Consider the following 13,150-nt stretch of genomic DNA (forward strand, 5'->3'; position numbering starts at 1 on the left):
ATGGGGTTTGGCCAGTCTCTGTAGAAGGGGAGCTTCATGCCTCAAAAGGACGAAAGGTTTCAAAATATGGTAAGATAATGTAAAACAAGAAGGGACAAGGCATGAACAACTTACAAGTGATTTGTGACTCTACAATCATTTCATAGAAGCTCGAGAATGTAATCAGCAGGTAATGCCAAGAAACCTGCAGCAATGAGCTCTTGCTCCTGCTACCCAATTTCCTAATTTAAATTTTCAAGCTTCTGACTTGCGAGTTGCGTTTTTCAAATTAAGACATCAAATTCATCTGAGAAAAATCACCAGATTTGTATCCAAGAGGTAAAGCATTTCACTGCAGCAAGTCTCTGATGCAGCAGCAAATTTCCAAATGCAGACTTGAGCCCCCACACCAAAATACAACAAGGATTTTTTTCTTAACACATTTTGTTACTAACAATGATCAAACACGTATTACACACCAGATTCACTTACATCAATTGCAATACAGTGGAACCTCACTTAACGAGCACCTCCCATAATGTGCAATATGCACAACAAGCAAAACAAATGGTAAACAAATGACTTGCTTAACAAGTGATGACGATTTAGTGTTACATCACCAGCTGTTCACACGTGGCAGAGGAAAAGTTCAACAATATGAATGCCTTCCTTTGTCGGCAGTGGCATATGAACAATGTCTTTAGTACATACTGCAGTCTGGGTTTAGCATTCTTTCTGCTACCATCTTAGCACAGCTTGTTATCACACTTTTTTCTTAACTTGCATTCACATAGAGTTTTTTTATGTGTGAATTTTAATAACCTCCACAGAAATATCCCTGAAGATAAAGCAGCAATAAGACAACCATAAGAGAAACAAAATGACCTTTGAAATGAAGAGTAAAATCACTGAAAAATAAGAATGTGGTGTGAGTGTTGCTGATTCAGCATGCACATACAATCAGTCTACATCAACTATTTGCATTATCCTCAAGAATAAGGATAAGATTAAAAAGGTAGATGCTACAAAGGGATTGACAAGAGTATCTCAACAACGGTTTAGTATTCTGGATGACATCAAAGGGTTGCTCCTTATATGGATAAATGAAAAAATTGCAAGGTGACACTATTAATAAGAACATCATTTGTGAGAAGGTGAGAATGATTTTTGCTGACCTTGTCAAGAAGATGCCATCATCATCAGCAACTGAAGAAGTGTTTAAGAGAAGCCGTGTGTGGTGGTTCGAGCAGTTTAAGGGGAGGACCAGCATCCACGACATTGTCAGACTCGGTGAAGCCTGTTAGCTCCAACACAAAGGCAGCACAGAACTTCATCAGCAACTTCAAGATGCTGATAGATTCTGATAGTTATCTGCCACCATAGGTTTTTAATTGTAATGAGAAGGCTCTATTCTGGGAAAAGATGCCAAACCCTACCTTTATGAGAGTATAGAAAAATGCATTGCCTGGTCACAAGCCAATGAAAGACCATTTCACACTGCTATTCTGTGCCAATACAAGCCATTCAGAAGCTCCAAGAGCCTTCAAAAATCATAATGTCCAGAAGAGGTTAAATGTGGTGTGGAGGTCCAACAACAAGACTTGGGTGACACATGACCTTTTTTGTGATTGGATCAATGAAGTGTTTGGCCCTTCGATGCACAAATATTTGCTCGAGATCAATCTGCCGTTCCAGGTGTTGTTTGTTATGGACAATGCTCCTATACATTCTCCAGGCTTACAAGACCACCACCTTGGAGAATTTCGGTTCATCAAGATCCAATTTTTGCCTCCCAACACCACTCTGTTACTCCAGCCTATGGCCCTGTATATTATTTCTAACTTTAAGAAGCTGTACACTAAAGCACTCTTCGAGCATTGCTTTGAGTTGAATGAAGTTACCAATCTCCTCTCAGAGAATTTTGGAAACATCATTTCAAAATTGTTGCCTGTGTCAAGATGATTGAAAGGGCATGGGAAGGGGTTTACCAAGAGAACTCTCACTTCTGCTTGGAGGAAGCTATGGCCAGAGTGGGTTGTCAAATGTGACTCTGAGGCATTGGAATCAGTATCTATGGAGTCTGTAGCCAACGAGATTATGTCTTTGGCCAAGAGCACACAGCTGGAAGTGGATAACAATGACATCGATGAGCTTGTGCAAGATCATAGCCAAGTAATGACCAGCGAAGAGCTCATGGAGTTGCAGGGTGTTTCACAGCAGGATGTTGTGGAGAGGAGTTCTTCAGATGATGATGATGAGGAGGAGGAGGAGGAGGAGGTGATAAAAGCACAGCAGAAATCTTCTTGTGCAATAAGAGAAATGCTTAAAACATGGGAACCGACTGCAACATACATTGAAAATCATAACCTCAACAAAGCAATGGCTACACGCACTGCAAATTCATTTGGCGAAATAATGCTACGTCACATTTTCGCCAGTGTTGTAGTATCAGCATAAACAAATGACTATAGACAGCTTCATAGTAAAAATGAGTTTGTTATGTATCGTAAATAATAAAGCACATAATACGACACATATAATTTTCTTTGAATAAATGGCATGAATGAGATGAAGTTTTAGTACTTTTTCTCCATTAAACACATTATTGTATTTTACATTAATTTATATAGGATAAATTGTTTCACACTACAAGTAAGATTCTGGAATGAATTATGCTTGCTATGCGAGGTTCCACTGCACTATTTTTATAAACCATACAACATTAATTTGTGAATGTTCTAGGTTGTCAATATCAATCAACATATGACTGAACTCTGCCTTTTATTCAGCTCTTTTTATTTAAGCAGGGGGGCTGCATCTTCATGGGTACTGGAATCTGTCAGGAAAGATACGTATTTGGATGGAATTGGCTGCAGCATAAACTAAGGAGCCAACCTCAGCATTTGCCTAATTTGAAAACGGGAAACCACAAAAAACCATTTTCAAGGTTGCTGGCACACGGATTCAAACCACTTCGTCTCTGAAATTAAGGGATTGCTAGCTCAGCAGCTCAACATGCAGAGCCATTCCAGTCAGAGCAGAATTAAGAAAAACTGATGGTTGTATATTGTTTTAAAATAAAGCGAAATGCATCACAAAAAAAGATTGTAGTCTGAAATTGCATGTGTTTCTTTTAATTTTGTATGCATGGTGCATGAATGCACACATATTTTTAAGATGTAATTTTGCATGGAACTGCTGTCTTCAGCTGTTATAGTATTACAAGAGCGTAAATACATTTTGTACGAAAGAGAGGTGTGGAGGTTGCGGGAATGGTAGGCACAGTTGGCTCAGATGACTACAAGCAGCCTGCTGAAAAAATTTAGAAACGAACAATAGAATGAATGTGTCGCCATCACACACCCTTTCCGTTCTCTACAAACTGCTCTCCATTGTTCCGTAATGGAACTGGTTTTTATAACTGAGTACAGCCCAGGTGGCCAGATTGGCGATATTTTGGCATTTGCACTACTAATGATAGAATATTCAGCAAATTTGTTTAAAGAAATGGAACTATCAACATTAGGGAGATATTTTCGTTTATCAATGGGTTTTTTGAGTGGCACTGGTAAATCCAAATGTGTTTTTATGTACTGATTTAAATTTAATGTTATTTGTAATGATACTCACCACTCTGCTGTCTTGCATAATACTGAAATATTGCAACTCCGAACCGAACTGGATAAAATATAGACAGGTCATAGCCAATAGTGGGTTGGATATTTAGACACTTTAAATCTATTGTTGGCTTTGTTGACTATCGATAGTGCATATCCATTTTTCATTGCACAAACCAAAGCACCTTTCAGTTAAACTACATGGCAACTAGGTCATGTGTAATTTCTTTTAGGTGATTTTGGGGGGTGGGGTGGGGTGGGGTGGGGGTGGGGGGCAGAGGAGGGGATGGGGGAGGAGGGAGTTCCCGATGGTTGCCTTATAATTCAATTACAAACTAAAGTCCCCGAAGGACCCAAGGAGCTATGTCATACCAACCAATATTGTGTCAACCATCTGCTTACATGATCTCGACTTCAGTACAGTAAGTAATTAGAACATTACTTTGTCAGCCTTTAACGTCAGCTTTTCCAATGTAAAGTTGCAATTTCTCATTCAAATAGCTGATCAGTTGCCTACATAAGGCTGTGTATAACTCCATTCCATTACTACTATCAAGGAAAAATCAGGCTCTATTGTGCTCTATATAGGAGTCAGGTATTATTACATAATGCATGGTTTCAGTATCATGAGATTTTTTAATCCTGAGTGTTTGATATTAAGGTGGCTGCAGTGGTCAGCTGAAACAGGACTAATGACTGATGTCATTTCATAAATAATGCAAAAAATTCGAATAATAAATAAAATATTTCTGAACACTGTAATGAAAGATGCAGCACTTTTGGAAAGCAATTTCAGGAACTCTTCACATTTTAGTAACAGAAGTCTCCTACACAAATATAGGCTTCTGTGGCCATCATCATTCTAAGTAAACCAACTCCAAGTATGGGACCACATTGTTATACAGATGAATGTTTCAGTAGCTGCTGCTAGTGATTTCCTCTGGAAGATGTAGGCTGCTTGCAGTGGCTGAAAACACTGTCTATGTGACAATGGAATAACACAGTCACAAGTCCAGAAAATTTTTATTCAGTGGGCTCATATCAGCCTCTGCAACTGTTCAAAATTTCAAAGCCAGCAATCAGTTGCAACATTCTGAAGTGTGTTGTGCACTGGTGGAAGCATTGAAACAGTACATTACTCACATAAGTAAATAGTTTCAGATTATTTTGAAAACAATTTAAACATCTAACTGTTACACATGTCCAACCATTCCCACTACTTCATTTTATCTTTAAGTAAAACAGCCAACAAAAAGTGTACAGTATAGTGCCCTAAATGTGATATAAAATCAGAAAATCTGTTTGTGTTCTTCAAAGAAAAAGAGTATCTGATTGAAAAAATGGTATATGTCATGGAGTATTAGCTTCTTTAAAATGACACTGTATTTAATTATTTAAAGTTACAAATGTAGACCAGGAAAAATAAAAACACTATCACTTTTTGGACTAAAAATCTGTAATATGATTCAGATGGTCCAAAATATAATACTGTCATCCTTAGTAAGATTTAACCCTTTTTTAAGTTTTTGTAGAGTATTTCTTGCACACATCAATTCCTATTTACAGTTATTTTTATTATCATACATTATATCTATACAAGAATCCATAGTGTACTGTGTATGTTATATTTTTCATTAAGTTAGACAAAATATTAACTGAAAGGGATCAATGTCACCATGTGAAATGGGTTGCACTGGGCCCTCAAATTTGTTTTGGTATTAACTCGTTCAGATAAATGTTAGTGTAGTGAAGCTAGATATCGGAGAAACATGCAATTCTATGAATATAATTGTCAATCCTTTACTTAAACTCTTTACAAAAAACTTATATTGACAAAAAACATTAAACTCCTATTACGAAAAGGCTCCCTAGAAATTTATACTAAATTCTACACCCATCAGCCTGTAACTGTAGTGGAGACAGCTTGCCAATCACATCTCAGAATGGGGCAGTGAACATATCAAGTTCTTTTGGAACCTATGTAGTTTTCATTGAGTCAGTGGTATGAAGCCCCATTACTTCAGCTATCTTTTCCTTTGTTGCAATTTTTTAATTAATATAAACATAGTGAAAAGTCTGCTTCCCCCCCCCCCCCACTCCAACTACTTCACAATAACAAAGTCATTTGGAAAAAGATTTTGACACTCACACTTAGTGAGTCTGAAGCATTAAAATCACTTTCATCAGTCTCCAGAATCTCTGGCAGTTTCATTACACCAAGCTCATCTTCTGATGAAGAATTATTACACTTTTGGCAGAGATTTTCTTGGACTTTCAGAGTTCTTCGTTAGCTGTGGATGACTTGGAACAATTAGTCTGAGGATCGTTTGTATCATTTGTACCTGCAGACACTATGAACTTCTTATGTAGTGCAGACACATTTTCATTTGATGACCTTTTGAGTGATTTTGGGCCAAAGTTCAATGCATGAACAGCTAAAACAGCTTTACCAGGGGGTTACATAAATTTTCTTTCTTTATGTATTTGAAAGGGGATATTGGTTTTTTTTTCTTTTTACATAGACTTTAAATAAGAAACCAGAGATTCAGCTACAGCTTCCTTTTTTTCTTCCGTATCCTGTTCACCAGGAAGTTTAAAGAGTACAGCTACTTTTTAGAGTGGCAATATTCCACATGCCATGAACTCATTTTGGAGATTCATCTTAATCTCATCCGCTAGACAATTTATGAGTTTGTTATGAAGGGTTGGAAACATTGCCTTTAGTACTGTTGAGAACGTTGGATTGCTCATTTTGTTCCTTTACTATCACTGTCACACTCTCCCATGGATCAAACGGAACTGTGACCACTCACATTGCCCTTCTCTATATATGTTCAATATCCCCCGTTAGTCCTATTTGGTACTGGTCTCACACACTTGAGCAATATTTTAGAACTGGTCGCACGAGTGACTTGTAAGCAATCACCTTTGTAGACTGACTGCACTTCTCCAGTATTCTACCAATAAACTGAAGTCAACCATCTGCTTTACCAACAACTGAGCCTATGTGATCAATCCACTTCATATCCCTACAAAGGGTTACACCCAGGTATTTGTATGAGTCAACCGATGCCAACAATGACTCACTGATATTATAATCATACAATATAACATTTTTTTTTCATTTTGCAAAGAGCACAACACTACATTTGAAACAAATTGCCAATCTTTGTACCGCTTTGAAATCTTATCAAGATCCGACCGAGTATTTATGCAGCTTCTTTCAGACAGTACTTCATTATAGATAACTCCATCTTCTGCAAAAACTATTAATACTGTTGCAAGGTTATTAATTAAGATACAGCCTGAACAGCAAGGGTTGCAACAAACTTCCCTGGGGCACATCCAAAGTTACTTCTTTTTTGACAATGAGTATCCACCCAAGATAACATACTGCATCCTCCCTACCAAAAAGTTCTCAGTCCAGTCACAAATTGCACTTGACACTCCATATGATTTTACTTTTGACAGTAAGCATTGGTGCAGCTTTGAGTCAAATGCTTTTCAGCAACCAAGATATACTTTACCTGCACGACTGCCTTGATCCAAAGCTTTCAGTATGTCCTACGAAAAAGCAGAGTTGGATTTCACATGATTGATGCCCAGAGTCCATACTGGTTGGCATTTAGGAGGTCATTATTTTCAAGATACTTCATTATGTTTGAGCTCAGATGATGTTCTAAGATTCTACAGCAAATCAATGTCAAGGATATTGGAGAGTAGTTTTGCGAATAATTTCCACTAGCCTTCCTGTAGACTGGTGTGACATGTGCTTTTTTCCAAGAACTGGGCACATATTTTTGTTTGACAGATGTACGATTGATTATAGTTAGAAGAGGGGCTAACTCAGCTGCAAATTCAGTAAAGTATCTGACAGGAATACCATCGGGGCCTGGAGATTTGTTCAATTTTAATGATTTCAGCTGTTTCTCAATGCCACTGACACCAATACCTATTTCATTCATCTTTTCAATGGTATAAGGATTAAACTGGGGCAATTCTCCTATATTTTCCTCTGTAAAGAAACATTTGAAAACAGAGTTAAGCATTTCAGCTTTAGCTTTGCTACCCTCAATTTCAGTTCTGTCTCATTTGCTGGAGACTGGACACTAACTTTGGTGCCACTAACAGCTTTGGGTTCTGTGAAAGATCACTTGACAATATTCTGCTATGGTAGTTACTGAAGGCATCACGCATTGCCCTCTTAACAGCCAAAAACGTTTCATTCAGCATCTCTCTATCTATAGCCCCACACTTTGTTTTACATCTATTATGCAGTTATCTCTGTTTCTTTACTGAATTTATATCGTGGAGGTTCCCTCCCATTATGAACTGTTCTACTGGGTACATATTTGTCCAGTACATGATCAATTATATATTCTTTTGCAGTTGAGCCAGAGTTCCTGTACATGCTCCTGCCCTGTGATGAAAGTTTCAAGTTCTTCACTAAGATGTGACACTAATGATTTTTTTATCTAGTTTACTGAACATACATACCTTTCTACTTGTTTTAGTTGTCCTTTGCACGTTGGTAATCATCGTTGTCACAACTCTCATGGTCACTGATACCAGTTTCAGTATGGACATCCTCAAAGAGGTCAGGTCTATTTGATGCCATTAGATCCAACATATTTCCCTCATAAGTGGGGTTCCTAACTGTCTGTTCGACAGTTTCCAGAGAAGACATTTAGTAAAGTTTCACAAAATGCCTTATCACATCCACCACTAACAAAACTGTAATTTTTCCAATTAATTATTGTATGATTAAAGTCTCCACTGATGATTACAGTATGTTTGGAGAATTTACATACAGTGAACTGAGGTTTCCTCTAAATTTTTCAGTTACATCAGAAGAAGAGTCTGGTGGGCGATAGAAGGATCCAATTCTCATTTTACTCCCACCCCTGATACTGAGTCTCACCCAAACAATTTCACATGCATCCTCAATGTCTACCCCAGTGGATCCGAGTTTCTTGTGTACTGCGACAAAGACACTTCGTCCATTTCCAATTTTCCTATCCTTTTGACATACACTTAAAATTTCCCAAATATCAATTTCAATTTTCAACCAGCTTTTTATACACAGGATTATGTGAGGTTCACTCGTCTTCATGAGCACTTCAACGTCTGGAACTTTGTTGCAAATGCTTTGGCAGTTTACCATTAGGATTTTAAAACTCTTACAAGACGTTTCTTTCATATTAAAACTGTGTGCCTGACCGAGACTCGAACTCGGGACCTTTGCCTTTCGCGGGCAAGTGCTCTACTATCTGAGCTACCGAAGCACGACACACGCCCGGTCCTCACAGCTTTACTTCTGCCAGTATCTCGTCTCCTACCTTCCAAACTGTGAGGACTGGGCGTGAGTCGTGCTTCGGTAGCTCAGATGGTAGAGCACTTGCCCGCGAAAGGCAAAGGTCCCGAGTTCGAGTCTCGGTCGGGCACACAGTTTTAATCTGCCAGGAAGTTTCATATCAGCGCACATTCCACTGCAGAGTGAAAATCTCATTCTGGTTTCTTTCATATTTACACTGATACTTCTGGGCTTCATACAGCTGTTGTTATCTGGAATTGATGGAGAGTCGCCTAACCTAAAAAAAAAAAAAACTCGTGTGCACGCCGCACACAGTCAGCTGTCTGAGTAGGCCTAAGAATGTTAACTTCTTAATACCTGTAATATGTAGTGGAAACACCCTATCATCAGTAGCAGCAACAGAGTCTGCTAATATGGGTTCTATTGCTGATATTAGTGCATTTTTATTTCCTACCTTAATTGTTCTACTTTTCCTGAACTGGTTTTCACTGGGGTTTACTGATATACCAAGTCTCTTGACTATTTTCAATTAACAAGATCACTTCTTCCAACGTTTTCTTATCCACCTCTAGGTACCGTCTTGTGCCTGGAGACCACTGATAAGTTCTAGGCACTGCAATTCAATTTTTAATTTAGTTAGGGCTTTAGTTTATGTATGCAAACTGACACTTTATTCTTTAACTTCACTGTTTATGGAACTATAGCCTATTGTGTCCATTCTTTACAGTTAAAATGAAACATCAATCTCAAGCTAAAACTACTGCAATAACTAGAAAAACTGTAACAAAAGAAACTGTTTAACTATGAATTTAAAGTCATTGTTGCCCCATTCTTAATTTTGTAAACAATGATCATAAATTATACTTCTGTTTTCTGCCATACTTGGGCAAATACACTTGGATTAATGGAAATTTGGTGATAATGTTTAGGCGGCCAATGTTATCTTGAGGGGAAAAAAGTTAGCTGACCAGTGTCACCCTCCTTTAAAGAAAGTTGAATTGTTAAAATTATTGTATGGTTAACAAGATCAGACAACTTCATAAAAATGTGAGGATTTGAACATATAAGAACCTGATGATGATAGGATTAACTACTTCTTCTGGGCCAAGAAAGATTTCCCAATTCAATTTATACGCAGATATGTAGGGCTTACTTAAAAAATTTTTTTGAACCATAGTATTTTTTTAAATTTTATTTTAAAGTGTGCGAATTCAAATCAACAAACTCCTTTGTATTGTACAATAATTTTTATTTTCAAGAAGATATATAAGTTTATCCTGAAATGTAAAGGAAAGGGTGAAACTGATCTTGGGGTCAGAGTTATCCCCAGAGGGTCAGAATTCCCCTGGTTGACGGCACACACTGATACTCTTATGTACATAGAAGATGGAGTATTGAGATCTTAAAATGAGATACAGAACTGAGAAAATGAGACATTTGTGTAACTGGGATTATTCTGTGGTGGATATTTCTAGGATGTTTAGGGCATGAAAGGGACACCAGAGAGAACTACAAAAATTTCTTTGATGTATAAACATAGACTGAACCGACAAATGAAAATTTGTACTAAGGACAGGATTTGAACCCAGGTCTCCTGCTAAATACATCACCCTAGCACCGTGGCACTACTGGGTAGTCCATGCAGTTGTGCAAAGCTGCTACAGCAGGATGACAGTGGTTAGCACATCTGCCCAGTGAGCATGAGATCCACATTTGAATCCCAGCTTATGCACTTATTTTCATTCGTAACTTTGGTCTGCATATATATATATGTCATAGATGTTTGAGACTTGGAAAAGTCTCTGAAACCATATAGTTTCAACTGAAAAAATTCTTTATTTCTTTTTCCTATTCTTAAAAAAGTCAACAAATAATGGGAAGGAACTATTTACTATTATACTTAATATATTGACATGAATACAAAAATAAGGATACACAAAATGGTGTCACCTCCCTCCCCGTTTATTTCCCCATCAATGTCAGCAGAATCATTAAATGTAAAGCAGATTCCTTTTTTGACAAACCCTTGTCCACAGACGTCACAAATATAATTTCTAGGTCATTTTCCAGTATGGTGCATCCATATCTGCAGCTGTACCAATCTCTCTGTTCTCCTTGAAATTTAGCCAGGATATTACAATCTCCTCCACCCATATGTGCTTGATCAGTCATTACAGTAGGCTCCAGAAAGGATTCTTCAAAGTAATCAGCATCGTACAGGCTGCCATCACTCTTCAAAAGAGACATGGAATCAACTTCCTGCCTACTCCTTTTTAGTCAGAAGTTTTTCTTTTTCTACCATGAGTTTACTGTAGTACTCTGAGATTTTTATCTGTGGCACTGGATCTATCTGACTAAGTTTGGTCATAGGTTTGTCACTTATTTATTTATTTATTTTTTAAAGAGTAAATTCTCAAAAGTTGCTGAAGATTCACTGCTGCCAACAGAGGTTACACTACTTCTTCCAGAACCATTAGCTTCAACTCCTCAATCACTGCAAGGCTACATGGCATCACATTCAGAAGCACTGTGACTTGGATGAACACTACACTTTTCTTGAAGCCTGAAATCACGTTTTTAGGCTTCAGAGTATCTGGCTGAACTTGACAACACCCACACATTCCAATTCAGACAGCGTAATCAGTTTCCTTGCCACCTAATCAATATTTTGTTACCTTGAACATTCAATGGCTTAAAACAACACATATCTAAAGGTTGCACCTGGTCAGCTGTGTATGGTGCCAGTTTCATGACTGCAACTTTCTCGTCTTTGCTTCTTCAAATACTGTGGGATCTAAATTACAAGGGTGACCACCCAAAAGTAAAAGCCTTTCTAAGCCTTTCTTTTACAGTATCACAGGAATGACTGAAGTAGCTTGAAAAGATTGATGTTGTCAAGGAACTATGACCTTCATTTGAAGAAAATGCACCAGGTAAATCACCTGTCCCCAACAACAGCTAGAAATACAGCACAACTACTGCTGCATTATTGTCATCAGCAGCACACATTTGGTGTGGACAATAAAAAATTTAGAGTATCACTTTTAGGCATCATCTGTATCATATTTTGGAAAAGGACATATAATATTTAAGGATTATACTGAATGTTTAATAATTACCTTCATATAACAAACATGACAATAAAGAATAATCCAACATTCAGAGCACTGTTTTCTGTGTACATAACAGAGTTAGTAGATACTAACTCAATATTTTTATAAATGTGGCTAAGGTTTTATAGCTGTGTCCAAATTTATTTATATTGAAAAAAAAAATTATGACTGAATATTCCTAAATAACGGCAGCATAAATAACAGAGCATCTTTGATGAGTCAGGCTTTCTTATAAACTTGGTTTTCATCAAAATAAACAAGCAAATAAAAAATGAACACATTACAAATCAAACATTCTGGAAAATAAAGGAATTCTTAGAGTTAAAAGGCATCCCGCAGTTCAAGGATAGTGGAAACCATCATGGTAAAAACATCCACTCAAAAGAAAAATGTGATACTTCTTCTTATGTAACGAAAAAAAGTTGCAATTTTACTAAAATTTTGAAGATGAAAATATAAATTTATTCATTTATTAGGATAAAAATGAGTACTTTCGTTTATTCTCTTATTTTTAAGCGCTTACTTGAACTTATGTCAGTACATTACAGGTTGCAAATGGGTAAGGTTCAAAGAATCAAAATCTATTTACCTGCGATGAGCATTCAGCAATATAGTCAATGTCTTGCCGGCTAATCGTAGTATTTGTGTCCAACCCATCGTCTTCTAAGCGGTACTTAACCTTAAGGTAATAGCGCAAAACTTTTTTCAAAATCATAAGATCTCTTTCTAACTTTGTAAAATACTTCAGCAACAAAGAGCATGCGTTGCACACAATGTCATTCCATGATACAATAACAAAAGCACCGTCGCCCATGAGACTGCCAATGTTTTCCAGGAGATTAGCGTTGACAGACAGTAATTCCATTAACCATACACCGCCATCAGAAATAATCACATCGCAAACGAAACATTTACTTTTCCTTGGCACTTCTGTGGATGGTTTCCCAACAACGTTACTATTTTCTTCCACCATCTGAAGAGGACAAAAAGCTTTTCGTATAGGGAAAAAAACACCTATATCCTACGTACCGCAGAACACAAAATATAAACATACCGCCAATTGAGCAGAAACACAATCAGGATGCTTTCCTTTACTTCTCAAATGACATCCGAGTCCGAGTACAAAT

General features: G+C 37.3%; 1 protein-coding gene across 1 annotated transcript in view; it reads right to left on the bottom strand.

Annotated features, from left to right (window-relative positions):
- The window catches only part of LOC126185676 (uncharacterized), a 132,537-nt gene that overhangs the window by 19,297 nt on the left and 100,090 nt on the right, over positions 1 to 13,150 (bottom strand). The window contains exons 7-8 of the mRNA XM_049928152.1: positions 13,078 to 13,143; positions 12,613 to 12,996 (exon numbers count right to left, since the gene is read on the bottom strand). Coding sequence (XP_049784109.1) covers positions 12,613 to 12,996; positions 13,078 to 13,143 — 450 coding nt within the window. The remainder of the gene's footprint in view (positions 1 to 12,612; positions 12,997 to 13,077; positions 13,144 to 13,150) is intronic.

This window comes from Schistocerca cancellata, chromosome 1 (genome assembly GCF_023864275.1).
Source record: "Schistocerca cancellata isolate TAMUIC-IGC-003103 chromosome 1, iqSchCanc2.1, whole genome shotgun sequence".
Taxonomy (NCBI): domain Eukaryota; kingdom Metazoa; phylum Arthropoda; class Insecta; order Orthoptera; family Acrididae; genus Schistocerca; species Schistocerca cancellata.